This window comes from Nymphalis io, chromosome 3, assembly GCF_905147045.1.
Source record: "Nymphalis io chromosome 3, ilAglIoxx1.1, whole genome shotgun sequence".
In the NCBI taxonomy this organism is placed as follows: domain Eukaryota; kingdom Metazoa; phylum Arthropoda; class Insecta; order Lepidoptera; family Nymphalidae; genus Nymphalis; species Nymphalis io.
The window spans coordinates 2,352,609-2,380,528 of NC_065890.1; the positions used below are offsets into that span (position 1 = coordinate 2,352,609).

A 27,920-nucleotide genomic window follows, 5' to 3' on the forward strand; every position below is an offset into this window, starting at 1 on the left:
TTTTCTCCTCGTGTTTATTCAATTATGAAATTTTAAATCAAAAGTCCAAAATATTGAGTATTTTAAAACGAACCAATTCGCCGGAACATAATTATCTATTACTATTGTTTTAATTATATTATAAAATTCTTACTTCATTCGTAAAAAGTCGGGACGAGCAGCTATTACAAATACAAATTATTCTGATAGAAAATTTGACGTTTAGACGTTTGTTTGTATTACCATCGCAAAAAAGAATTTTGCTGCGAATCTCAATGTTTGATTCTAAATACTTAATAAAGGGTTTTTAATAAAACAAAATATGTCAAAGATGAATTTAATTCTAATTAATTTTAAGTGGAAACATGAATTATCATAACACGAATCTAAAGAAGGAAACGCTATTATAACCTTAATTACCAATACTTATACAAAATAAAATGTCTTTCATGTCATCGTCGTTCAAATTATAAAAAAAATCTAAATTTAAATAACAAACCTTTTATGTATATCGCATTGGTGTTAGTATTAACAGTATAAATAACATACATTATGCAAAACATATTTACTATAATGATTCGTGCCGAAATCGAATTTCAGTGTGACCAGAACAAAATTTAACGTTTGTTTCGATTTCTAGAACAATCGAATCGAAATCTTAGAACAAAGACGGGTCTCTGACTTTAATATAATTTTTATGCCATTTTTGCTGATATTATTAGTTTTTAAACATAACTTTAATAATTAATAGATTACTTTTCATATGTTTATATTATTAAATATTGGTCTTGCCATAGTAAAAAATTGTCAGAACTGTCTTTGTTCTAAATAGAAAGGCAATATAACAGGTAAATTCTAGTCACACTTTACAATTAAAATCGTCGTGCCAAATATAATATCTACATTTTCAAAACATGTAACAATTACAAACAACTGTAATGAAAAAAATATTTTTACATTTTATATTAAAATTTATTTTGAGAAGGCACATGAAAATTTCTTATTAATAAACGAATAAAATGAGGCGACGAAAAGGTTCAATAAAAAGCGAAACATACAATATATAATAGGCAATGATTTAAAAAATGACGCTGTATAAATTATGTTGAATTTTTTTTTTATCTGCGACAATAAATCGCAACGTCTTATTATTGTACAGCCAGTAATATAATCGTTATTTTCGCCATCATTACATATAATTATACACATAACACAATGTATATGAACAATCTTACCGACTATATAAAAATACAACAATGTTCACTGGTGAAGCTCATTTGACTTCTATCAAGTCAAATCAGCTTCGCGTTTCGTGATATGCCACAGATTATAAATATTTTTTTACACGCTACCCTTTATTTTTTTTAAATTCAACCAGTATTCTTACCGATGACATTGTAAAGAAGAATTATACAGAATTTTACGCAATCAATTATATTTAACGAATTTATTGTTGAAGTAATAAAATGAAAATTGAAATCGATTAGCGTCGAGCTTTTTTCTTATTACTTTTTTTTTTTAAATTAATCCCATTAGAAGCTTACTTACAAAATTTGATCCCAATATTGAAAAATACGACATTTGTAGTAAAGAAAAACGACTTCAGGGAAATGTAATGGCACACCAATATGAAGCTTATATACATTCGTACAATTATATAGCAACAGTGCAGTGATTACGAGTAAATTATTTTGTCATGACGTCATAGTATCAAACAAAAAGGTTTTAATGTGAAAAACAAAAATAAAAAAAAAAACAAAACGTTTTCACTTACTCCGAAGTAAACTTTAAACACACGTACAATTTTATAAATAAATATATAGATAGTACGCACGCTACAACTACGCTACGAGTAAGAAAAATATATAATTTTTCCATAGAATTAATTTATATGAAAGCTCGTGAAAATATTTTTTAGAGTTATAAGAATTGTCTTTTATATTTTAATACTAACTAATTTATCTAATAAATAAACCAGCAACTATGTATCGTATATTTATTTTTCTAAATATTATTCCGTGGTATATGTTGAAAACAATCCATATTATAATAATACAGGTTCAAATGAAGCTGGCATCACTTATCGTCTAGAAACACGCAAAACTTATGAATTATGAAAACAAAACAAAACCCTTATACATGTCTTTCAATCTGCTGCTTCGATCTGCTACCAAACCGAATATAACATCGCATTAAAACACCCTTCTTTGGATACACCTATTGCTTTGGTCATTATAAACGAAACAAAATCATATCGGTGACGCGATAACAATGTATTTTTAAAATAGGATGAATCTGTTTGCGAAATGTATTCAATAAATGCATATCACACTTCAAACGTCGATCACGTGATCGAAGGGCAACGAACTAGTGAAGGGAAAGATGTGATTTGAAGTGAAAAATCACTATTATTATATTTATTTTACATATAAAATTTTCCGAGGAAACCTATACAGTCTACTCAGAACTATGGAAGCCAAAAACGTTGCAGCGTCACTAGCGCTCACAGAATTGTTTATTCCGCCCTAATTATGCATTTATTTGTAAACGCGTTTTATATTACAAGGATAGCCTTTCTATAAACAGTGGTCCTATTTACGATTTTTTTTTTAATAAAATACAGCAGTGGTCCGAATTTTTAATACGACTGATAAACAGTCATCATTTCCTCTAACGTATTCTATTTCAATATATAACATTTTGATCTATGTTTTCTATATAAAAAACGGACTTACGCGTAAGCAGAGTGAATTGTTTCAGAATAAACAAAAACTAATTTATTTTGATTCAAATGATAACTTTGATGATAATATTAATCAAATAGACCATCGTTTAGGTGATGAGAAAAACGTCGTTGATGATATATTAACTTATGATCGTGGTTCAGACCCTGCCTCGTTTAAGCGATAAATCTATTTAAATGGTAGTGATATTTTTACAAAATTTTTTGTTATACCTTAACTCTACGCTAGAAAAAGCGTTAAGTAACAACCTAGACCGATAGGAACTGAAGTGATAAAATAAAATCTAACGGCTTCACTTACAAACGTTGTTTAGCGGTGACTAGTTGAACAACGCTATCTTCTTCTTTCGAATGTCAAATCAATAATGACAGAAAGAGTGAGAGAGAAATCAATAACTAGACATCCGCTAAGTAACGTTTATAAGGCCGTAAAACATTAAACGCTAATTGAAATAAAAACCGAAGTACTAAGAGGGTCACTAGTATAATGGAAGATAAGAAAAATATTAAAAACGAAATACCAAAAGTGCAATGAATGCATGTAAAATAATTTTACACTTACGCTAAACTTAAAACTAAATTACAAAACTGCCTCAGCATTGAGATATAACAGCCAAGTTATCGGTGACGATAGTTAAGTTACATTCGGATTCTCGCTCGTTAGAACCCAGAATTGCTACAGAAAGCGCCTTGTCTCTTCAACTGCATCACATCATAATTTTGTTAAAATTTCATCCTTGGAATATTTATTATATTGCAGTTATATGATATTATCAATTATTAGTTCCTTATCTCTTCAACTAGATCTAACGTGTATTTCATTTTGTTTAACACGAGATTAACGTCGATAATTTTACTACTAACTTTAATACAAAATACGTTACATCATAATTGTATTTCATCAAAAACACCATTACAATGATCACACTTATTTGATTAAACATTGTTATAACCGATACCGTCTTTGTTGTTGAGTCCGAAGTTCACTTCATTGGTTTGTTCGATATATATAGAGATGAAGCGAGGCGCCTCTGCAGCGGTGTCAAGACCTGTAACTATGAACTGTCCGGCTCCTCCCAATCGATGCTGGCCCACTGTGGAAGCTCCGTCTCGTATTCCCAGCCGGGCCCCTGGACAGATATCGGAAAGTAAAAGGACTGACATCTAATGAATTGACAAAAGTTATTAACAAATAAAAATGGTTATTTATATATAATATATTTGTTTAATATTACTATATATGGTATATATTTGTTTGGAACTTCTATGTATAGATTATCAAGTAGAGCAGTAGTTAGTTTTACGATAAATGTGGAAGAGAAAAATGGGCACCTGATGGTAAATAGCCACCACTGCTCATAGACATCCCTTATATCGCCTTGGGAACTAATATGTTATGTCCCTTATGCCTTTAGTTACACCGTATTACTCACCCTTCAAACCGGAACACAACTATGTTAAATATTGTAATTATACTAATAACTGATGAGTGGGTGGTACCTACGCAGGTGAGCACGCACAAAGCCCTACCACCAAGTGAAACAAAATATATTTTACTGGTTTAAAAAATCTACCTTCGTGACTTTTGACAATATATCGTTCTTGAACACACGATTATCTAAATTAGAAAAATCATTTTTTCGTTCTATATCCATTAATTTAAAGATGATATTATTTGGTTTTATTTCGTCTATTTATACTTTGTTTATTGAGTTATAGTTTCGCTTCAAAGTAAATTCAAACGGACTATTCCCAACGGATTTAATCTGAAGTCGTATAAAGTTTATATAGAATGTTCAAGGCGCTCCGCCGTACGGCTTACAACCTCCTTTATCGGCCGTTGCTTTTTGAACTAGTGGCTTTATTTAAATACGATATTTCGCATAAAATCACGGGATATTTATAACTGGTACTTTTAAAGATATTTTTAGAATAATGCCCACATTAGCTTCTAGGGTTCAGAATTCTAGTGCAGAGCGGAAATTGACTAGTGATAGGGTTTCATCCGTTATTCTACCGTCAAGAAGCTTTGTATGTCTGTGTTTCGGTTTAAAGGTACCACTACAAGGTACCATTACATTAAAGATCACCTAAATATAACCTTATAATTTACTTTGACATTTCTTACAATGCCAATGTCTAAAGGTTGGTGACCACTTACCATCAGGTGGCCCATTTGCTCGTCCGCCGTTCTATTCTATAAATTAAAAAAAAATCCCAAATTTTGTCCACTTAAAACTAAATCAACCTGACGTTGAAGGTTATCAATTAGTTACGGCTAAGGTAGAATGGAGAGATATTTCAGCACCGACCGAAAATTGAGAAAGGAGTCAGCTGTTTCTAATTAAAAAAAAATGTAAAATGTCCCTGAATTTGTTTTAACCCCTTTTCTGTTTAGTGTTTAGAGAATTCACGAGAAACTTTTGGGAATTTCTACCAAAGGACAATCGTGCAATTATTTAAGTATACAATTTCGCAATATATTTACAAATAAAATTGTTTCGTTTGAAACTTTAGGTAACGATAAATTGGTCAAATTACAGAACAGTAATAGCCTATGAATGTCCCGCTGCTGGGCTAAGGCCTCCTCTCCCTTTTTGAGGAGAAGGTTTAGAACTTACCACCACGCTGCTCCATTACGGGTTGGTGGAATACACATGTGGCAGAATTTCAGTGAAATTCGACACATGCAGGTTTCCTCACGATGTTTTCCTTCACCGTCAAGCACGAGATGAATTATAATAACAAATTTAGCACATGAAAATTCAGTGGTAAATTTTATAATTATTGTTTTACATTAAATATTTGTGTGTATTCATTCATTGAGCTGAGATTCATACACAGTTCATATTAACTTACACAATTTAGATTAACCTTAGGGGATAGTAAATAGGAAACAACTTTAAAGCGAAACGCGAACTTATTAAATGATGTATTCATACGGTTGCGAAAGTTGATAATACACATCAAGTAAACCACCCGAATAATTTATGTATAGGAGGAGATTCGATTACCATGTTAATGGAAAATTTACGGAAAAAAACAGCTTGCGACCTCCTTGCTTTTGAAGTCAAACATAGAAAAATTTAGAAGCAGATAATACCCATACTAACACAATATTTTGAGGTGAAGACGACCTTCAGATAATTAATAACCTCAAATGTTAATCTAATATCAATCATATGCGTTTGTGACGAATCCTGTTTTCAAAAGCCGGGATTTATATTTACTTATATGGTTTTAGCTATTTGTACTATTTACGACCATAATTATGGACTAAATTTAAAGGCTTACCTTATACTTCCACGCGTGGAGATACATGACCAAATCTCTAGGTCTTGGGTCCCTGTACCTAACACGACACTCGTAGCAGTGCGGGTCAGGCGTGAGAGCGTCTGCGCCGGTAGAGCTGCCAGCCGAACCAGCGATCATGCTGGTTGCGCTGCCGGGGTTGTTAGAACTTGTCCGCATAATAGCTGGTGAGCAGCCAGTTTGGGTAGCCACTGTCACTTTTTCTGACTGTTGGAGAAGCATGACTTTGTAACGATACGAATATCATAAAAGAAAAATATTCTAATTCAAGCAAATGAAACCAGATTAACTAGCAAAAACTATTATACATCTCGTATTTATCTATTTGAGTTATATATATATATATATACATATATATAATATATATATATATATATATATATATATATATTTAGATGTATTTTGTATTAGTATAATATTTTTATATATAATTTACTTACATTAACAAATGTATAAAATCACTGCCTTGCTAAAAAGATTTAAGACGCGGACTGAAATGAGGATATAGAAAAATATTATTATTACCTTAGCGTCACTGGAGTCATCGTTGAGTTCGGGAGAGGGTGCGGGGGAAGGCGGGCCGCCGGGAGCCTCCGACGCGCTCGATGGACTCGCTAATGTCGCTGTGCGAAAATAAATTAGTTTGAAGTAACCATCATATCTGTGACATTATTCTTAAGGCGAGATGTTATTTAAATAACGATGAAATAGCTGATTAATGAAAAGGTAATTAAACGTAAAACAATCGTTCGGCTAAAGTCTATAAAATAAAATCAGGAACTGTAAGGTCAAATAACTGTAAAGTATTACAAGAAAGATATTTTATTATCAATATGTTATTAAATGAATAAAACTTACGCGTCATAATAGTTGATGGTGTCAAACCAGGAGCCGGTGACTCTAATCTGGGTGATGATTCCCTTGAAGCAGGACCTTCGCATTCATCCTCGCCAACTAAAGATAAGTGATGAATATTTAAATATGCAACATGAAAGGCTCGAACAGGAATAATCTAGACACAATAGAGTCAGGAAAAAATTAAGATTACTTTGTCAATTTAATTTTTGAATCGATTTTAGTTTTTTTTTTTAACGATGAGTTTAAATTTAAAATTGAATATCATAACAGCAGTATGGACTTAAAATTTATAAACCGTTTATATCTCAAACCTTTATCGTCGGAAGCGGGTTTAGAGAACAGCATGTCGTCATCAGCTGCATCTACTCCGAGCCAATTTTCAGCGTTGTGTATGGCGATGAGGTCCCTCACTAGTTGCTCGTCTGTCTTGCCTCCGGTGTCACCGCCCTTTCCTCGGATAGGGCCGAATACAGGATGATTGTATAGAGGGTCATTTACGACTGGATAACCTGTAGAAACAAAATGGAATAAAATTAGGATAGAATACTAAACGATTTTATAAAATTGCGTAGAAAATATTGTTAAGTGCGCGAACACAATCCCAATATCTAGTCCTTCGTTGTCATAGACCGGGAAAATGGAGAGAGAGATCAGAGCCTGCGCCCACCGTGAGCAAATCTTTGGAGTTATTTAGCTAGCTATATAAACCGTTGAAGTTATCCACGTTACGGTAAAACCAATTAGGCAGTTGAAAAAGAAATACACATTGACACTGTCGCTGTTCAAGAGATTACTGATAAAATAAAGAGATGGACACGAAAAAATTAGTTGAGAGTGCCTACTGTCATATATCGTGATTAGTAATTTCTTTAGCTGAATTTATAGATAAAAAGTTCATACCTAAGTATTGCAAGTGCACCCTGATCTGATGCATCCTGCCTGTTTTTGGGCGGCATAAAACGACGCTCGTGTTCGCTGCCACGTTATAGCCCAATCGTTTGAAGACTGTTGAACAATCCTTGCCCTTCGGTGACACCTTACATACACCGATCTTGTAGCTTACCACTTCTATCGGTTCCAGACATTCGATTTCTTCCCTAGAAAAAAAAGCATGAGCTTAAGCAAACCACCTACTGTTACTGCCTTTGGTTTATTTCCTTAATTGTTTAAAACGAACAATATGGATGTTTTGAGAATTTGAATGTACAATATTATTTAAATTTAATTATATAATCTGTGTTTAATTTGTCTCCGCTTATTTTATCCGTTGTAATAAATTTAAAAATGCAAAGAAAATAATCTTCGAAACAATTAAATGAACACATGAAATTCATACTCTAATATCAATTCATTCAATATCATTAATTACAATAAATAATACTGCGCGCGTGTATTTTGATGGCATCTATCAAAATACACGCGTGATAGAACTCGTTATGAATAATCAGAAATGGTACAAATTGTAGGTTTATTTAAACTGCTTTACATTCAATATTGCTGAAGATATCTCGTAACAATTCATCATGAACAAAAATAATAATTCTATCAATACTGAATAAATCTCAATGTTGACATTTAAGCCTAATAGATAATCAGATTCAACAACAATGTTCACAAATACTGCATTTAATATTTATTCAAATTAACAATCCAAACTCACTCAGGGAACTCGCCGTCCACTCGACAAACATACTCCTTCTGCACCTGTCGGTTCCTTATCTGATGTTCCATTTGCCTCGCCTTCTTCGGACTCCTTCCGAATAATAGGAGACCTGATTGCATTTTTATAATAAGTATTATATCAATATATTTTCCGTGTTTGAAGTGTTTAATTTTATTCTTAAGTAAGAAAAATAGAGTATATTTCTAGCGTGTTAAGGTCTAAAATCCTGTGCTTACCTGACGTTAGTCTGTCGAGCCTGTGAATTGTCCTTAGGTTTTTGAGGTTATATTCCTTAGCGAGTATAAACACAACAGTGTTGTGCCGATACCGACCGCAAGGGTGAACCTGTTGATTCAATTTTCGATACTATAACTTGACAAAACATAGCTTCGCAACAACAATAAAAAATATTCAAGAAGACAATCAAATTTCAAGTAAACATCGTGACATAAAAAAAATTAATATAAATTTTAGTTGATTGTTTTTTTTATTTTTTATTTATAGTTTATTTTATTATAATATCTTAAATTATGTGCATTTAAAAGAAAGCAGTATTAGCAGCCAATATAGGTATTAAAACAAAGCAGTGTTTAAGCAAAATTAATAAAATTTGTGGTGTTTTTCTCTACTTCTATTGTAGGATTGAAATAATTAAGAAAACATTGCTAGTGATCATGCAATTGCAATCGTGTTCATAAACAAAATGTTAACTAATGATTTAAAATAAGATTGTTTAAATTTTTATATTTTAGTAAATATACGAAAAATACCTAGTGGCATTTGATCCTCAATTCAATACGTGATTAAAGATTTTTTTAATTTGAAAAGAGAATCGTGGATTCATTACAGCACAGTTAATCCTGCGTTAAATAGGAAAAAATATTATACCAATGCATTCATTAGACTCGCGTTATCACTTACAAGTGGGATTTTGAGAGACTCAGATAATATCATCGTTCCAAACTGTTTGTGCGGATCACAATTTCTGCCAAGCTCTGGTACCGAAAATTTCTTCGAACTTATTTTTTGGATATAAAACGACACTATTCTAATTAATTGTAAGTAACTTTTATATTAGGTATTGCATATTATAAAGATTCATTACAATCAAAGGTTATAACGATATCATTAAATTCAGAAACGATATTTACCATCGAACCAGAGCCTGACATAAAATTAAACGGTCCCAACGCTGACTCACCGGCAACGAGCAAGGCTTGTCTAGCACGAGAAGTTCTTCATCCACGTGTATGATGCGCAAGGGACTAGCGAGGACTGGCGTCTCGTGCCTGGCCCGCCATTGACAGAATATTATATTAACAAGCCATATGATTTTGCCTTTGGGATCATGACACTGATATTGTTATAAGCAACTTATTAAAATTATTTATTTTTTAAATTAAAAATTGTTTTAGATATTCTCTTAAGTTTATTATGTAAGTGAATCTAATTAAATAATAGTGAAACATTCGCAAGTCTATTGTAACAAAACATTCTGCTAGTTAAAGCTAAAATTATAAGATATTTCTTTAATCGGAAAAATTCGAATGTAAATTTAGTCTAGATACTTAATTTATAAACCATAAGCTAGCAACGATAAAATATAAATACATACATAGGTACGTATGTATATATAAAAAGATTTTAGAAAGCCGGAATCCTAAATAATTGTGGTCTTTGTTTGGCGTTCCGCTTTAAATTTCGCTTTAAAAATCAATATCATAATAATGATTATATATATAATTGCTTAATATATATAAATTTTGATAGCCAATGAGTTAAAATTGAATACCAGAGTATTTAATTTAGATAAATTAATTGATATGTATATCAGGGAAATCGTCAAACAGAGAATGAAAATTCAGTATATAATCGTTTTATTTGAACGGATTCGCAATTAATATAAAATCGCTATTGCTCTGTATCATGAACTTATTAGGGTCGGTAAGGGCGATGATTAAAAAGATTACATAAGGACAAAATGTGACATTTTATGTTTATTTATATATGTATGTGGAGCGAATGCAAATAAAATAAATGTTATCAGGAAAACTTAAATTAAAAATAACATAAATAATAACGAATCAGTATAAGACATTGTTATCAAATTTATAAGAAAATTATAGGAATAATATTCAAGAATCAAAGTAAGCCTAGCGCATAAATAGATTAGAACGATGTTTATTGTGTACAATGCGTACAATGGAAGATTGGAAATTAATTTAAATGAACACAAGTGCTTAGTAACACTATAGTGAAATTGTATATTAAGCGCACGGGAGGCTTTTAAGGTACTATTCTAAGGGTACAAAGCACGAATATATGTAATTATTTAATAGATATTTTATAAGATATAGTTTAAAAATATCAATTTTAAGAATGATTACCATATTATTGTTTATATTGTAATGGATATATTGAGTAATAACTGTTTATGTTCGATAGAAATATTGTGTATGTATGAGAAGTAGTACTGAATTACGTTTTCAAATAATGAAAAAAATATATAATCCTAATTATATTGAATCAGTTTCGCCAATTTCGGTATCGTAATGAAATTTCAAAAAAAAATAATATCAACCGATAATCGATTTCTCATATAGATAAGACTAAAATTAAAATTAAATATGATTGATTTTAAAAAATCACCCATCTTCGAACATTGTAAATGAATTGCAACAATATATCACTTTACGATTATTCCCGTACTCCGAGACCTCCCATAGTGGGGATGGGCATCAATCAAGATAATTGGACACGGTCAGTCACTCGGTGCTAACATAGAATAAAAATACCGTTTTTTTAAAAAAAAATAATAAATAACAAAGACATCACGCCTTTGGGCATAAGAATTTCTTCTTATCGTGTTACCTTGATTACACTACTTTATTAAATACGCCTCAGGTCCAATCTCGAAAGGCATGTCTGAGGAAAAAGTCTGGGTATGATAAATATAGAACGCTGGGTCTTTTATGAGGTCATAAATATGCGGGATGCGTATTATTTCTTGATAAGTGTTCTGTCAATTTAAGTTGAATTATTTTTATTTTCTAAACTGTACCTATTTAATAACCTTTTCTTATTCTATATAATTTGTAATACAGTTAAACGTTACTCATTTTACAAAAAATATATTTTTTTAAATGGTTTCGATAAATTATATACAATTTGTCGTGAATTTAATAAAAGCGAAACATTTGAGCGAAATTAATTTAACTTCAATTATTATTACAAAACTTGTAATGTTTTAGAGCGATATAACGAAAGAGTGTTGAATTTCACGACAAATGCAAATTATAACTAAATCTAGAACTTTTCAACGTTAATATTAAAAACGAATATTTTTCCTCTCGTCTCTATATTTTCATCCGATATTGGATAGTTGATAGCAAATTCAGTAGAGTACCGTCTTCGATAAGATAAAAATAAAATATTTTTTTAAATTTCACTGAAACGAAACAAAGACCAGTGAAATGGTTTTGTGTTTTACAACTTCTATAAATCCCCAACGGTATGATATAGCAGTCGAATATGTACTCTTTGTATTCAAATCAGCCAAAGCGTGATGCGATAAAATAATATCGATAAAATTGATCGTAAAACAAAAAAAAAAATGTACGAGTATCTTTACTTCAGGCAAAATATTTCACCGCTACCATTGACTCTGTATGTACTCTATCAGAAGTATTGAATGCAAATATTTAGTATTAGTATTTTTCTCTCTATACGTATTTCAAATCTAAATATTGAGTTTTTCCCTGGACTATATTTCATCTGAATGAAGTTTTGAAGAAATCGTTCGTATAAAATAAGCTAAAGGAATATCCAAAAATGTTATTCATATATATATATTTTGGAGTGGCTATTTTCCTTCACATTACAGAACGCCGTCATGAGTATGCCGCCGGTTCGTAACATCGCAATATTAGAAACACTCCATCAAGGAGAGCTCGAGATTATTTCTTGTTAAAGGCAGCACTTTGCGTAAAGACGAGGACTGAGGGAATCTAGCCTTTACCGACAAGAATAGCGGTATTCGGATCGTTTTACACACATATCGTTGAGAATATTATGAGACACAAAGGCTTTGTGTATTTAACTGTTAATTGTGTATAATAAATACGTGTACCTAAATCTGTGTAATATGGTGTTAAATATAAAATTACACTAATTACTTACCTTAATGTAGATCTGTACACTATCCATAACCACGAAAGTCTACGTAGAAGCATTTATAAAAAAAGTGAATTAGAATCAAGAATGTAAAGCCTTGCTTTGGGATAAGTGCAAACACAGGACACAAGTAATATTGAGCATGGTAGAAGCGAACATAACATGGCTGTCTCAATTGCCACTTACGGGGATAGAGGCTGGTTTGTTGACAACCACAATGTCCTCGTCGATATGAACGAGGGTGATCGGTTGGCTGGTCACTGGTACTTCGTGCCTGCAACGATACATACGTCAGGCCGTCGGCTCATTGCCACGGATTCTGAGCATGGACATGTCTAGTGTTTTTTTTTTTGGCTTGAACATGTTGCATTTTAAGATACCACCTACAATACTGCTTAATACTTTTATATACATTTGAGTAATAAATTATATATTAAATTGATAAGAGAATATAGAAAAAATACATACAAAATATAAAAACATCTGAGCTATTTTTTTAATATATAAATCTATTTAAAGTGACATCACAAACGAATCCAAGTAGCATAAATATTAATATATAAAGATTAAAACGAGTACCGTTTAAATCTCAGCCAACTCTGCAAAACTATATATAAATGGATATTGTTTGCATTCCAGTGAGGATAATCTCAAGATAATCTTTCATTGATGTATGTGGGAATAGATTTTAACGTATGATAGCGGGATTTATTAATAATACTCGTAATGGAAGAGCAGATTACGCAGGTGGTATCATAAGATATAATAATGCAAACATGTTACTCAGGATACAACTTAACTAGTACCATTAATCTGATCTCGTTGTGTATGAAATACAGATAACACGAAACGAGAACAAATGAACATGCGTGAGCGATGTCAAATATAAGTTAGATTATTTATTTCAACGGTTTTTTGTCTCTTGTTCTAAATTCGATTATTATCACTGTTATAATTTTCGTTTATCGGCTATTGAAAATTTATTTAAAGAGACAAACAACCTTATGAAATAATTTGGGATAATTTATCTTATCAAAAGAAAACATGACGTGTACTATACGATACAGGAGAAAACACGGGTACAAAGTACTTGTTAAAGGAAAATTTGAATCTGCAATAAAAGTTTTGTGTCCGTAAGGTAAATATTTCAGTGCACTCGCATGCTCATCCGGTGCTCATTCGATTTTTAAATTTAGATAGATTTCATTTTACTACATTCCATTGTAAAGGCTTGTATATACAGACAAGCTTTGAGATCATCTAATAAAGTAAGACCAAATAAAAAAAAAAACCAATGAATTAATTTCAGTGATCGAAATTCTTCGACAGTTGTTAATATCGTATCACGAAAATAATTCAAGGTTATCAACACCGGTACGATACAACAGTTCCCTCGTACGTTAATAATAAAAGATGGAAAATTGTTAATATTAACAGTTAAGTCCATAGTTTCCTTTATAATACTCTTCTAAGTAACATAGTGTTGTGACAAATGTTTTTGGTAAACATTTAAAAACTTTAGATAACAGTTTTTAATGATGTGCCAAAAAATAAACTATATCTTGTAAGCTATCTACAAGAGTAGCCATAGCTATAGAATGAGATGGAAAAGAGACAGTAGTAATACCTATGGACGACGTTGGCAAGCAAGTCGTTATGTTTGAGCCGGTAGTCGGGGTCTACTCTCTCGTAGTTGACCGTGAGAGTACCAGCTCTGATGCACCTTTCGTACTCGGCGGCGGGATGAGCCCTGAACTCCCTCGCGAACACGTCGAGGATTTTCTCTCCAACCCATCGTCCTTTGGTGAATGTCGTAAACGTGAAGTAATAAGGATATACTTTCCTGAGGCCTGTAAGTTTAAATTATAAAATTTTATGTAAAAGATAATTAATTATTGTAATAATGCAGTAAAATATAAATTGAATAAATATTTTATTTTAATTGGTTTATTATATTTTATTATTATATTTTAAATAATACAAATTTTCAAAATTATATTATAAATTTTAAACAATACAAATAGAGATTAGATTTCTATTATTAAATTTATTAACTAATTTTAAATATAGATGACGTTGGTTTGATGAGTATTTAATAAATCTGATAATAAATGGCGCTGTAAGAAATATTAACCATTCCTTATATCGTCAATGCGCTACCAACCTGGGAACTAACACGTAATGTCCCTCGTGCCTGTAGTTACACTGGTGAGTGAACCCTTCAAACCGAACGACAACAATACTCAGAATTTCGGTATAGCGATAGAATATGTGAACAGAGGGTGAGACGTACAAAGACAGTCTTCCACAAAGCCCTACTACCAAATAAAAATATAATAATATATTAAAATATACCATATGTTTATTAAAATTGTACGCGATTTGGAATACAAAAACTAATTTTCAGAACGATACTTGCACTTGTATATAAAAGAATGAAATTAACCATAAAAGTTATAAAAACTCGCCTTAGAAATGTACAGCTGTGGTACTAAAAATTCAATTTGCGGTCCCTTAATTTTTAATATTGACCTCAAAGTTTGCTTTTCTAGGTCAAGTCGAATGCATTATATGCTTGCAGTGAGCTCCGACCAAGATATGAATTTTTATGTCGCACATCTTACCGTATATGTATTTACACGAGCATTAATTAAGGTGTTCGTGTGTGAATTTATATATTCATAAGATGGTTATGTTCCTTAATTACAGCACCAATACGCCATCATCCCACGCCCAGAAAGGTAGGAGGTACCACCCACTCATCAGATATTCTATCGCAAAATAGCAGTACCTGGTATTGTTGAGTACCGCTTCGAAGAGTGAGTGAACGTGAGCCAGTGTAATTACAGTTACAAGGGACATAACATCTTAGTTCCTAGAATTGCTGGTGCATTGGTGACTACTTACTATCAGGTGGCCCATATACTCGTCCGCCTACCGATTCAATAATAAAAAAAAACCATTTGAGATCGAATATGTTATATCTATCATATTATTCCACTGGTTCAGTAACCCTAAAAATCGAAATAAAAATACAAGGTTGATATTATTTGGTAAATGGATGCGTTTAGCACAGGACCGAGTTTATTGGCACATCAGAGTGGCTACATCCAGCAGTAGATTAAAAGGATAACGATAATTCAATAAGACTAGCTGCTGCTAATATACTCACCATTTTCAATGTAATAAGATGTTTCGTTGTATCGGTCGTCTGTGAAGCCGGGCCTTTTCGCTTTCAACGCCTTTGTTTCTAGTTTTGCCTGAAACAAAGTAATGAATGTCAGAAATAAGTAACAGATAAGTACTATTATTGATTACAGTAATGCGAACGTCACGAACCGTTTTACGACGCAGTACAAGCAATATAAATTAAGTTTTTAGTTGTACGTGTGTTTGTATGTGATGTTTACATTTGCATATATTAACGTTGGACTCACTCGAGACGAAATGTAACTACTTAAGTTCTTTGGTTTTTCTCGGAAGGGGTGGTTATTCTGAACTGGTGGAAATAAATACGAAACTTAAATACTTTCATTGAATCCTGCAATATGATTTAGTAATACTTAATTGTACATTAAGAGCATTTAGATTTTGAATTTTCTGTCATATTATTTTTAGATCGTTACTTGAAAAGACATTACATCAAAATATATTTGCGTCTGTTAAATTAAACACTGATCTCGTTCTTTGTGTCATAAATGACGCATCATTCGACAGAAGAAGACACAGAACAGTTAAACAATTTAACTAATTACCCGATGAAAGACGTTTATAAGTATTTTTGATAGTAATTTGCTCGCTTTACGTAGCAATATTATAATTAAAAAGTGAAATCCGATACAAATAAATTCGAGAAGCCATACAATGCCGTGTTAAAAGGCGATTATGCCACGAATATTTATCAGAACGGAAGAGGATTATTATAAACATATCGATAAAGCGGTTTCCTCACCCGCTCTCTCAAATATATAATCCTTATACCATATTGGATTGACAGAATATTCTCATTGTTGGGGAGAAACGCTTATAAAAAGTTTTCTAAGAGCCGCCGGCGAAATGAGAAAAGTTTTTTTTTAAAACGAAACAATCTGCTCGGCATGAGATTTTTTTACTCATTCCATTGTACGTGTTCTCACTTCGCGGATGAATTGTTACATAATATTTTTTTTGTATGTTAGGAAAGCAGACCGGCAATTGGACCGCGTGATGATAAGTGGTCACCGTCACTCATAGACTCTGCCACAAAAAAAATATATAAACTACTCCTTACACTAAGTGCTACCAACTGTAAGATCTAAGATGCTATACCTCTTTCCCGATACCTTGTGCCTGTAATTAATTTGAAAGAAAAAAAGATCAATCGGTAAAATCGATCCCAATATCAAAATCACCGTGAAACTTAGACACACAGCGGTGATTGAAGAGCTCACTAAAACAGAGAGTTCTGATGTTTTATCTTGCTTAGCGTAATCATAGACGCAAATCTAAAATAAAAAATAAAGCTATAAGTATATTCAATAAAGCACAAGTAACAGTCTTTTAAAATCGATTTATATAATGAAGCTAGGATATATGCTTGAACGCACTTTTACAAATGTCTTCTTTTCGCGTTGATTCATTGATAAAAACCATAAGCTATCAATAGCCTTATTTGCAACGAATTCAAGAACATGATAAGCTGTATATATTAAAGGTATTCATAAAGTGTGTTTGTTTAATCCAAATTAAACGCGAATGAATCCGCGGGACAGATTATACAAAAAATAAATAAACATTGAACGATCGAGTGTTAAATAATTCGACGAAAAATCAAATTAAGTGGTGTATTTTCGGAACCGTAAACATCGTCGATACGGGATTAAAAGATTTTGATAGAATTTTACGAAAATTTTCATCAAACAGCTGACCGATTCTGTCGGCGAATATTAAACGGATTAACGTTGTTAATTACGTTGGGATAAAATATTCTGCGAAACGTCCTTTTTGATTTAACACATTAACTATGTTTTGAAAGCGGAATAATTTTTGAATTTGTGCCGTTCATCAATTATTCTACCTCAAAATTCTACAATATGAGTTTTTTTTTATAGAATCGGTAGGCGAACGATCATATGGGCTACCTGATGGTAAGAGATCACAGACTAATAAGTTATAGATATTTACTAAGTGATTGTACGACTTTTATTATACATATTTAAGTGGAATTATAATATGTACATAGTTACCTAAGATTGTGTTATATATGTTCCATTGTTCACACAAGTTCTTAAGAAATATTATTAATAAAAAAAAGCTGTGCGTTACAGTCTTAGTATAGCGAGCCGAGACGATTGCCGTGAGCTCCGTGAGCTCGGTGAACTGTTACGTTAGTGTGCTCATTATTATTTAGTTTGCATTATATGACGATGACTCCGATTTTTAAGTGTATATCAGTCCCGAATTTCATGTGTATATCGTTCGTTCCAAGGCCCACACGCCGGGAAGACTCGCTCATGCTACGCAGCATTTTTAAAGTGTGAGCCGTATTATATTAACTTTGTATTAAATCAAACCAAGCATCGTGGAAACGCAGCCACGCGTTGATAAACAGTTATTGGGATACATCCACCTGTGATCCTCTACGCCGTTAAGCCAACTTCGTCTTACATTTTTGGTTATTGATAGCCATTGTAACGGCGTATATATGATTTAACTCCATATGATATCTGAGTTCAGTAAACGTCTCAGATTTGTGAGTCGAGCACTGCCCAGGTTTCGATAAAGTCAAACACATTTTCGTAATTAACACACCGAGCGATTACATGCCATCGCTTTACATTTTAGTCTCGAGATATCAACGATAAATGACAGCTATAAAAAATATATTTACAAATAAAATTTTGAATAAGTAATTAATTAAATCGATACATAATAATTACATTACTAGTATTCAGAAAGAAAATAGAAAATCTAATTATTTTTATGTAGATAAAAGTCTACCATAGGAAGTTCATGTTGTTAATTAATTAAATTATAGGAAAAAATAACAGTATCTTATTTTCCAATAGCGTGAAGATTTTCGATCCACCTTCCTCGACCGGGCAGTCTGCGGGCTTTCCCCCTTAAAATACGATTTGAGTTAATTAATATAAACTAAGTCTTTAAAAATATTTAAGGTTTCGCGATGAATATAATAAATTTTATAAATAATATTCGGGTTTTGACCGCGATCATATCTGTTAAAAATTTCGCAAAGATATAATTATTATATATATATATATGAATCTCAAAAAACCTAGTACATAACAACATAAAAATAAGTTAAAACTAAAAATACCTCAACTAGTTAGAATGCACGCAAATCCTTCATAAACAATGATTTAAAAATAGCCAAGTCATAAAAAAAACAATGATTTTTCCAAAAAAAATCTGGCCTTCAAGAAAAGTAATGTATTTAAATTAAGTGGGAGTCCAAGACTGAATCGTAAATTCAAGGCGACCTCTACAGGACGTTCTGTGGAGATAATGAAAACAAAATGCCCCGAACATTGGGTCGACGCGAAAACTTTCGACCTTATTAAATTCCTCCGTGTTTCTTTTAACTTTTTAAACTGAGCGTGAGCATTTTTTTTCAGGTAGCACCCACTCATAACATATTCTACGATAAACTAATATTTATAGTCGTTTTGATAAATGCAATGACTCATTGGGAAATTATAATTATTATAATCTATACCAATATTATAAAGAGGTAAAGTTTAAGAGGTAAGAGGTAGTGTGAGGGGGTAATCTCTGGATTTATTAAACCTATATACCTAATAGAAAGCTACATAATTTGTGAGTGTCATAGGCTACATATTTATCCCAAAAATGAAAAGTCTTTTACGTGGTAGTCGGATGTCGTGGCCAACGCGACTTTTGACAGTCAGAAAATAAATCATAGCACTCAGTACTAACTGAACCACAATCATAATTTCATCACAAGTAAAAATGTTTACCGCCCAACGAAGTGGGCACGGGTCAGCTAGTTCTTAAATAAATTTCAAAGTAGATAGCACTGTCGCGTATATTAATCGTATTAGGAATTCTAAAATGACTTGAATGCCAACGAAGATATGTAAATCTTACGTTATCTATTGTACAAGCGTTATTAAAAGTGTACTTGGTGGCTATTTTTATAATATTTTTTTATTTAATTTTTGTTTTTAAATTTGTTTTTGAATAACGCCCCGTATGTCAATTTATATGACGTGAACGAAAAATAAATATCGCGAACAATTACACGATAGAAATTTATAGACTCAATTATAGATTTTCGACATTTTGCTATCGTGACTTTTATCCAAAATTGAAAAAAAAAGTTTTTTCGATTCAAGTGATTATCTATCAATAATATAAATATAAATAAGCCGATAATTAAAGCGGTTAACAATCGATGATAGACGATTAGAACTTCAAACGAGTGTTCTAAACGAACGACACGTATGATTGATATAAATTGATTCGTGCCAACTATTTGGCAATTTGCCTCGGGATGCGTGCAATTGAAAGGCCCTGGTGTGCATTTAAAACATTTTATGTGTTTAAAATATCTTACAATTGGCTTCGCTGCTATTTATTCGAGCAATGCGTTTAGTTGTTTTTTATATTAGAATTTATATATATATATATAAACATATAGTATCCCTAAAGTGCACTGCAAATTAAAATATTAAGTTATATAATTATAATATTCGGTGGTTTCTCTAACAATACTTAAAAACATCTAATGAATGCTGTACTTATATCAACTCAGTTACTCTGACACATATACATATGTTCAGAGAGAAATTGAATCGTGTTTTGTCTTCTTCATTCGAATGTCAAATCAATGATAACAGAAAGAGTCCAAAAAATAACATCAAGTTTCTTAATAATTCATAAATAAATCACAGTATAGCAGGTGATAGTTGTGTATTTACCTGACATAACTGACGCTATGTCAGTTATGTCAGGTAAATACACAACGCCTAATCAAAAGTTTTGTTCACAAGTCTACTTCATCATATATTTTTTAACTTAATTTTTTCTAAGTAGAGTTATATTTAATACAATATTTTATGTATTCGATGAAATTGAACTTTCATATATAAGGCCTTTTGTTTGAATACCGTCTCAATCTATAAATATATACTCTTATAGGAAATTTACATATAATCGGACAAGTACTAGTACTAGTTGCAGTTGTTTAGTGTTTTGACTGCCTTGTTGGTCTAGTGGCTAGATATATGCCCGCAGATCTCGAGGTCCTGGGTTCAAAATTCAGATTATGTAGTCTGGAAGTGAGTACACTACCGTGCCCGGAAAGTATGTAAAGTTGGTCTTTCGCCTGAACTGTTTCCGGTCGTGTCGGATTGCCATCCCATTGTATTATGAGAGTGAGGGAATAAAGAGTACATACAAGCTTGCTGTGCGCCTTTGTAAAAAAAATCCTAATATTATTCCTTATGATATTTCATTAAAAACAAAACGTTACACAAAATACACAAGTTAAAAAGATAACATTATATATAGATAGATAAAGAAACAATTTTTGTCCTAAGTTCAATCTTTAAGTTAAAGCACGAAGCATTTATATCAGTATCTAAAAGAACGCTTCGCAACTGTCTACTTCAATTATACTCTGTCATTTGAATTGTAATCTTACGCCCTTGTTATACGTTTTCATATTGTTTACACGCCGATTCCCCTCTTGGTGGTCGATTGTATCAGCCGATGGGTCGCGTGATCGAAACCATTGAAAGTGTATTCCAACCTTAATGTATATCGAAGTAAATGAAATGTCTTCATTACATATATGTATCGTCGTTGAGTGCTTATTTGTTTGTATCGTGCAGTTTTATTCAATTACGAGAAGAATGTATTTATATTATACATATGTATACATATATTTAAGAGAGTGCTATATTGAATGCCGAATAGTCGGGATGGCCTAGTGGTTAGAACGCGTGAATCTTAACCGATGATCGGGCAAGCACCACTGAATTTTCATGTGTTTAATTTGTGTTTATAATTCATCTCGTGCTTGACGGCGAAGGAAAACATCGTGAGGAAACCTGCAGGTGTCGAATTTCATTGAAATTCCGCCACATGTGTATTTTACCAACCCGCATTGGAGCAGCGTGGTGGAATAAGCTCCAAACCTTCTCTTCAAAAGGGAGAGGAGGCCTTAGCCCAGCAGTGGGACATTAACAGGCTGTTACTGTATATTGAATGAACTAAGTGTGACGTCACTTGCCACACTTTATCGTCAAGACACTTTTAACGATGCCACATTTGAAGTTATGTAAGGTAGTTTAGAAGATATGGGAGAACAGCTGTGCACATATAGCATGCATATATCAAAACCCCTCCTTGTCTCAGTCGTATTATATGCGTTATGAATAGAAATTTATGTATTTATTTGTTTAATTTTTATTTTTTTTATTTTTATAAATTGGAAATCTATTAATATTCATTTGTTTCATTTAATTCAAACACTCATTAATATCGAATATTTTCAAACCGTTCCTTAAAACTTTTAACACTGTCTTATTTCCCCCCATTGTAGACAAGATTGTGGTTCATTTTTCGCTCAGATGATCAAAATTGCGATTCAACGGGGGAATGTTGCATTGCGCGGTTGTGATTAGTATATTGTTAGTTTTGCTAACAAACACTTATTTAAGTTTTAGATTAGAAAGATTACAGAACCATTAACATTAATTAATATATTTATGAAACAGGTGCAGCTTTGTGCAAGCTCCTCTGGGTAAGTACCACCATCAACTATTCTACCGCAAAATAGCAGTGCTTGGTATTGTTGTGTTCCGGTTTGAAGGGTGAGTTAGCCTAGTAATTACAGGCACAAGGGACATAACATCTTACTTCCCAAGATTGGTGGCGCATTCGCGATGTAAGCGATGATTAACATTTCTTACAATGCCAATGTCTATGGGCGTTAGTGACTACTTGCCATCAGTTCGCCCATATGCTCGACCTATTTTATAAAATAGAATAAAAAAATGATATGCCATGTATTGTGTATGCAATATTTTTGCTTCTTTTATATTCTTAACTGACTTCAAAAAAAGAAGATTCTATGTCTGATGCATTAATTGGTACCGACATAATAGGGTCTCCTTTAAAAAGAAATCTCAATTTTGTTCAAATTAAATCAAATTATATTTTATTCAAATAGATTTTTACAAGTACTCAAGAATCGTCAAGCGCTCACACCGGTTCGGAATGTGGATTCTACTCGTAATGCTAATGCTCTAGAAAGTGAAAATTAATATAATTCGTTCATTCTCACTTTCTAGAACGTGTGAACGTTTCCTGTTATTTCTGAAATCGCTTTTTTTTTTAACATTTAAAGAAAATATTTTTAATTAAATGAAATAATATAAATACTTATAAATCTCACAACGATCATCGAAATATTCACTCTACTGAGAACTATGAAGTTGCAAGTTTTAAACGGTCATTAACCAACCTTCTTTAGGTCCTTGTTAACATCCGAATCCTCGGCTTTTCTTTTCTCGCAGGATAGTATACAATTCTTGTTGTTGTCCTTTTCGCCCTGTAACAAAGGAGACGCAATTAAATTTCAAGTGTTTTCGATGAAACAAACGAAACGGTTTACTTATTCAAAAGCAAAATCTTTACTCGTTTAACGCTATTACTCTCTTACTGTTCTGATCCTTAAATTAAAAAAATAAATATAAGGAACCGTTATATCGGAAGCTAAAAAGTAGATATTAAGGACTACAAACTAATTTCCATAGCTCTTTTTTCAAAAATGAACAGTCTTTATACAAACTTTCATCCCCTTAAATACCTTCCGTAACCGTAATAGCCTGTGAATGTCCCACTGCTGGGCTAAAGGCCTCCTCTCCTCTTTTTGAGGAGAAGGTTTGGAGCTTATTCCACCACGCTGCTCCAATGCGGGTTGGTGGAATACACATGTGGCAGAATTTCAGTGAAATTAGACACATGCAGGTTTCCTCACGATGTTTTCCTTCACCGTAAAGCACGTGAATTATGATCACAAATTAAGCACTGAAAATTCAGTGGTACTTGCCCGGGCTTGAATCCACGATCATCGGTTAAGATTCACGCGTTCTTACCACTGGGCCATCTCGGCTCAAATACCTTAGGGGTTAAATTTTCCTTAGCGCGAGCATACTGTGTAAAAGGAACCCGTTTGCAAATATTCATGGTACCAGCCCCAGTAATTTGGGTCGATATGTCAGTCAGTGACTCACTCAGTCATTCTTTTATATCTATATAGATAAAGATAAAAATCAAGCATGAATATATGACTGTATAATTATTATCTTATAATAAAAAAATTAAATGTATAATAACTAGATTAATATAGTGTCTATGTATATAATTGTATGTAATGTATGCTTTTATGCTTATATTGAACTCGCATTGGAGCGGCATGATGTAATAAGCTCAACCAGTGGAATATTTACACACATAAGAAATATACAAAATTTCAGAATCATGTCATATCAAAAGCTACATCAATAAAAGTAAAATATATTTTCAATAAATATCAACGATTAAATATGAAACAGTTCTTAAATTTATTAAATATAATAACGTAAATATAAAATCTATTTTAGAGTTCACGCTTTATATTATTGTAGATGTGCTTAGCGAACACAACGAACGCCGAATCCCCTTAAGGATACTCTCAAAGTCTGGTTAGAATTTCATCGTTGGAAAATATAAGAAAAATTCTTTCATTTGCTCGATTCATACCCGTGGGAGCCTTACAACCGAAGCCGGGGATCCGTCGCTTAATAGCTTTATCCGAATTAATGTATTAGAAATTGATAAATATAAAACTTTTGGTTGTCCTGCCTTAATCTCTTATTCCGTTTAGCAATTTTATAGATTATTTGATATTGGACTCGACTGTTCAATCCGCTGATAAAATATAAATGTCAGTTATACGATGTTACTAAAGTTATTATTTTTGCTTGTGTTAAAGTTACTTTTATATTATAGTATGCTGTGTTTGCATCTTGTAGGATACAATAAAAATTATTACATATTTATTATAAATATATATAAACGAATGAAGCAACACATGTCTTTTTATGTGTTTAAAAAATTAAGTCTTATATGGAAATAAATAAAGGACCGTAAAACAAAAAATAAAACGAAAAACAACATTCTAAATTAAAATAAACTAAAACAAATCATACGCCTTTGATATTAAATTTTCATACATTCAGTACAATATGAACAATACATATTCGCTTGACGTAATGACGTGCAAAAAAATCGTGTGTCGTCTCCAAACATAAATCGTGCAGTCTCGAATCGTGTTAAATATAACCACGCCTTATGTTTGAAAAGGTCCTATTCACGTATACATTATAAATAAAAGATGCTCATATATACACCGTGACCGCAGCTTCATATAAACATTTTCGATAGATGACGGTTCAGCGGACCGAACACTTCAGTTTTGACAGAGGATCGCAGTCCAAATTTAGGGAAGCATCAGTGAGCTTCATGTGCTTAGTTCATGCTTATGTCTCCTCTCGTTCTCAGGGATAGAAAACAGCGCAAGTAAAATTGTATGTGCCGAATGATATTCTGCAGCACATGCGTCCATCAGTTCCGAACCTTTTCGTTAGTAGAATAGAGGAGGCATTTTCCCAGCAGTTGTATATTCATCCAATAATATTTCTTTTTTTTTGAAGCTTCGTGAAAATCAAGTTGTTGGTTTCTTTAGGGTGCGGGTGTTCATCAGTTATTCCGCGAAGTCAATGCTTTGTATGAATATTTTATTACACAAGGGATACAACGTTTTACATTCAGGCGCGCATTGATGGCGTAAGTTAACACGGAATGGTTTTTATTTAACGAAACACTTACCGGTATACTGGACTCATTTCCCCGTCAGCCCCGATTTTACATGAACAAAACATAAACATGCTTTAAAATGGCTCAGTGCTTAATCTGACTACGTAACACTGTATTACGTTAATATATAGGGATGTCTTTTAAATAAATGGCGGTCAAGTGACACCTAATTTATACTAATTGAAAGAATTTCTAATCAATGAAAACCAATAGTTGCCGTGGAGTACCGGCTTAGAATAGTACTCCCCCAATCTCATCCCGTGGGTGTCGTAAGAGGCGACTGAGGGACGGGGAAAAGGGGGGATGGGCAGCAGCGTCCCCCCTCCCATAAACATCTTACCCCCTACTGCGCTCGCCAACACGCCTGCCCAGCGCGGCGAGTATGGGCAAACCCCTCCCTAAATGGCAGATGCGCCCAAAAAAAGGCCCCCAGTTACCGGCAAGCCCGCTAGGCCCGACCAAGGTAGCGGTCGCGGTATCGGCAGGGCAGGGGGTGCTAAGAATCACCGGTTCACGGCAGGCTACCGTATAAAACGACTGAAAATGGCAACGTATAATGGACGCTCGATGAGGCTGGACCATCACCTCGCCGAATTAGAAGTAGAGTTAAGTCATATAAACTGGCATATACTGGGGTTATCTGAAGTCCGAAGACAGGGGGAGGACACGATAACTCTAGAGTCCGGTAACTTACTCTACTTCCGCGAAGGTGATAACCTCTCCCAGGGTGGTGTCGGTTTTCTAGTCAAAAAGGATCTCATTAGCAGCATTGTGGAAATCAGTAGTGTGTCGAACCGGGTAGCGTACCTTGTCCTAAAACTTTCCGACAGGTACTCCCTGAAGGTTGTACAGGTATATGCGCCAACTTCGACATACTCTGATGATGTGGTCGAAGCGATGTACGAGGACATCGCAAAGGCCCTCAACGACACCTCGAGGGCCCACTACAATGTTGTTATGGGAGACTTTAATGCTAAAGTGGGAGTACAAGATAGCGGTGAATCGAAAGTCGGACCTTACGGCTTGGGCTGCAGAAATCACAGGGGGCAAATGCTGGTAAACTTTCTCGAAGCGCAGGGGCTTTTTTTGATGAATTCTTTCTTTCAAAAGAAGCCTCAGAGGAGGTGGACCTGGCGAAGCCCCGATAACGTGACAAGGAACGAGATAGACTTTATCATCTCGAATAAAAGGCACATATTTAGAGATGTTTCAGTGATCAACAGGTTTAATACCGGAAGTGATCACCGCTTGGTTCGAGGCACTCTAAATATCAACTTAAAAGCCGAAAGATCGAGAATGATGAGGTCTACTCTCCGACCTACCATGCTCCAAGCTGCTCAAGGCTCCGAAAAGTTCCAAATGGAACTTCAAAATCAATTCACCGCGTTGGAAACCATAAGCAGCATTGATGAGAGAACCGACACGCTGGTCAAAATACTGCAAAACACATCCCGCAAGTGTTTTCCGCCACAGAGAAGAGACAACGCACCAAAACTCTCTGCTGAGACACTCGAGCTCATGAGAAAACGACGAGAACTACCATCGTTTTTGTCAGATAAGGCCTTAAACCGAACAATAAAAACGCTGACGCGACGCGATCTCCGACGCTCCAATACCCGTGCCATCAAGGCTGCGATTGAGCAAAATCGGGGATCGAAAGTGTTCGCTCGCAAGTTTGGGAGGCCGCGTCTGACAAAACTTAAAACTGAAAATGGTGGGGTCGTTACCTCTAGGCCTGAGATTATCGGAGAAGTAGAGAGGTTTTATGGGCAGTTGTTCTCTTCAAGATCGGATAAACCCATGGGAATCAGTATTGATGACCAGCGCGCCCCTCTTATGCGCCATTACTCCGAGGAGCTCCCGGTCGTTGACCAAGGAGAGATTAGGGCGGCTCTAGAACAGCTTAAAAACAACAAATCTCCGGGAGATGACGGAATCACAACAGAGTTGCTTAAGGCAGGCGGGACTCCGGTCCTGAAAGAGCTAGCAAGCCTCTTTAATTCCGTCATCCAACATGGCAAGACCCCGGAAACGTGGAGCGGGAGTGAGGTGGTACTGTTTTTCAAGAAAGGTGATAAAACCCTCTTGAAAAACTACAGACCAATCTCCCTCCTGAGTCACGTGTATAAGCTGTTCTCAAGAGTCGTCACGAACCGTCTCGCCAGACGACTTGACGAGTTCCAGCCCCCAGAACCTTCGTCAAGTCCTCAAGTCGTCTATACCGCAATGTTTGAAGACGAAAGTCTTCAACCAATGCGTCTTACCTGCCATGACATACGGTGCCGAAACGTGGACACTAACTGC

The 27,920-nt window shown here is 33.6% G+C and overlaps 1 protein-coding gene across 4 annotated transcripts in view; it reads right to left on the bottom strand.

Moving 5' to 3' along the window:
- Window positions 1-302: 302 nt before the first annotated feature.
- Window positions 303-27,920, bottom strand: part of LOC126781296 (pseudouridylate synthase RPUSD2-like) — a 424,481-nt gene continuing 396,863 nt past the window's right edge. For 3 of the 4 annotated variants that reach the window (XM_050506215.1, XM_050506217.1, XM_050506218.1), the window contains 12 exons: window positions 23,221-23,307; window positions 15,901-15,988; window positions 14,356-14,578; window positions 12,915-13,002; window positions 8,792-8,900; window positions 8,553-8,664; window positions 7,793-7,989; window positions 7,204-7,401; window positions 6,893-6,988; window positions 6,560-6,657; window positions 6,017-6,241; window positions 303-3,852 (listed from right to left, as the gene is read on the bottom strand). In XM_050506215.1, coding sequence (XP_050362172.1) covers window positions 3,778-3,852; window positions 6,017-6,241; window positions 6,560-6,657; window positions 6,893-6,988; window positions 7,204-7,401; window positions 7,793-7,989; window positions 8,553-8,664; window positions 8,792-8,900; window positions 12,915-13,002; window positions 14,356-14,578; window positions 15,901-15,988; window positions 23,221-23,307 — 1,596 coding nt within the window. In that variant the 3' untranslated portion in view covers window positions 303-3,777. Of the gene's footprint in view, window positions 3,853-6,016; window positions 6,242-6,559; window positions 6,658-6,892; window positions 6,989-7,203; window positions 7,402-7,792; window positions 7,990-8,552; window positions 8,665-8,791; window positions 8,901-9,756; window positions 9,845-12,914; window positions 13,003-14,355; window positions 14,579-15,900; window positions 15,989-23,220; window positions 23,308-27,920 lie in introns of all 4 variants that reach the window. The other variant, XM_050506216.1, reaches the window with a different exon arrangement.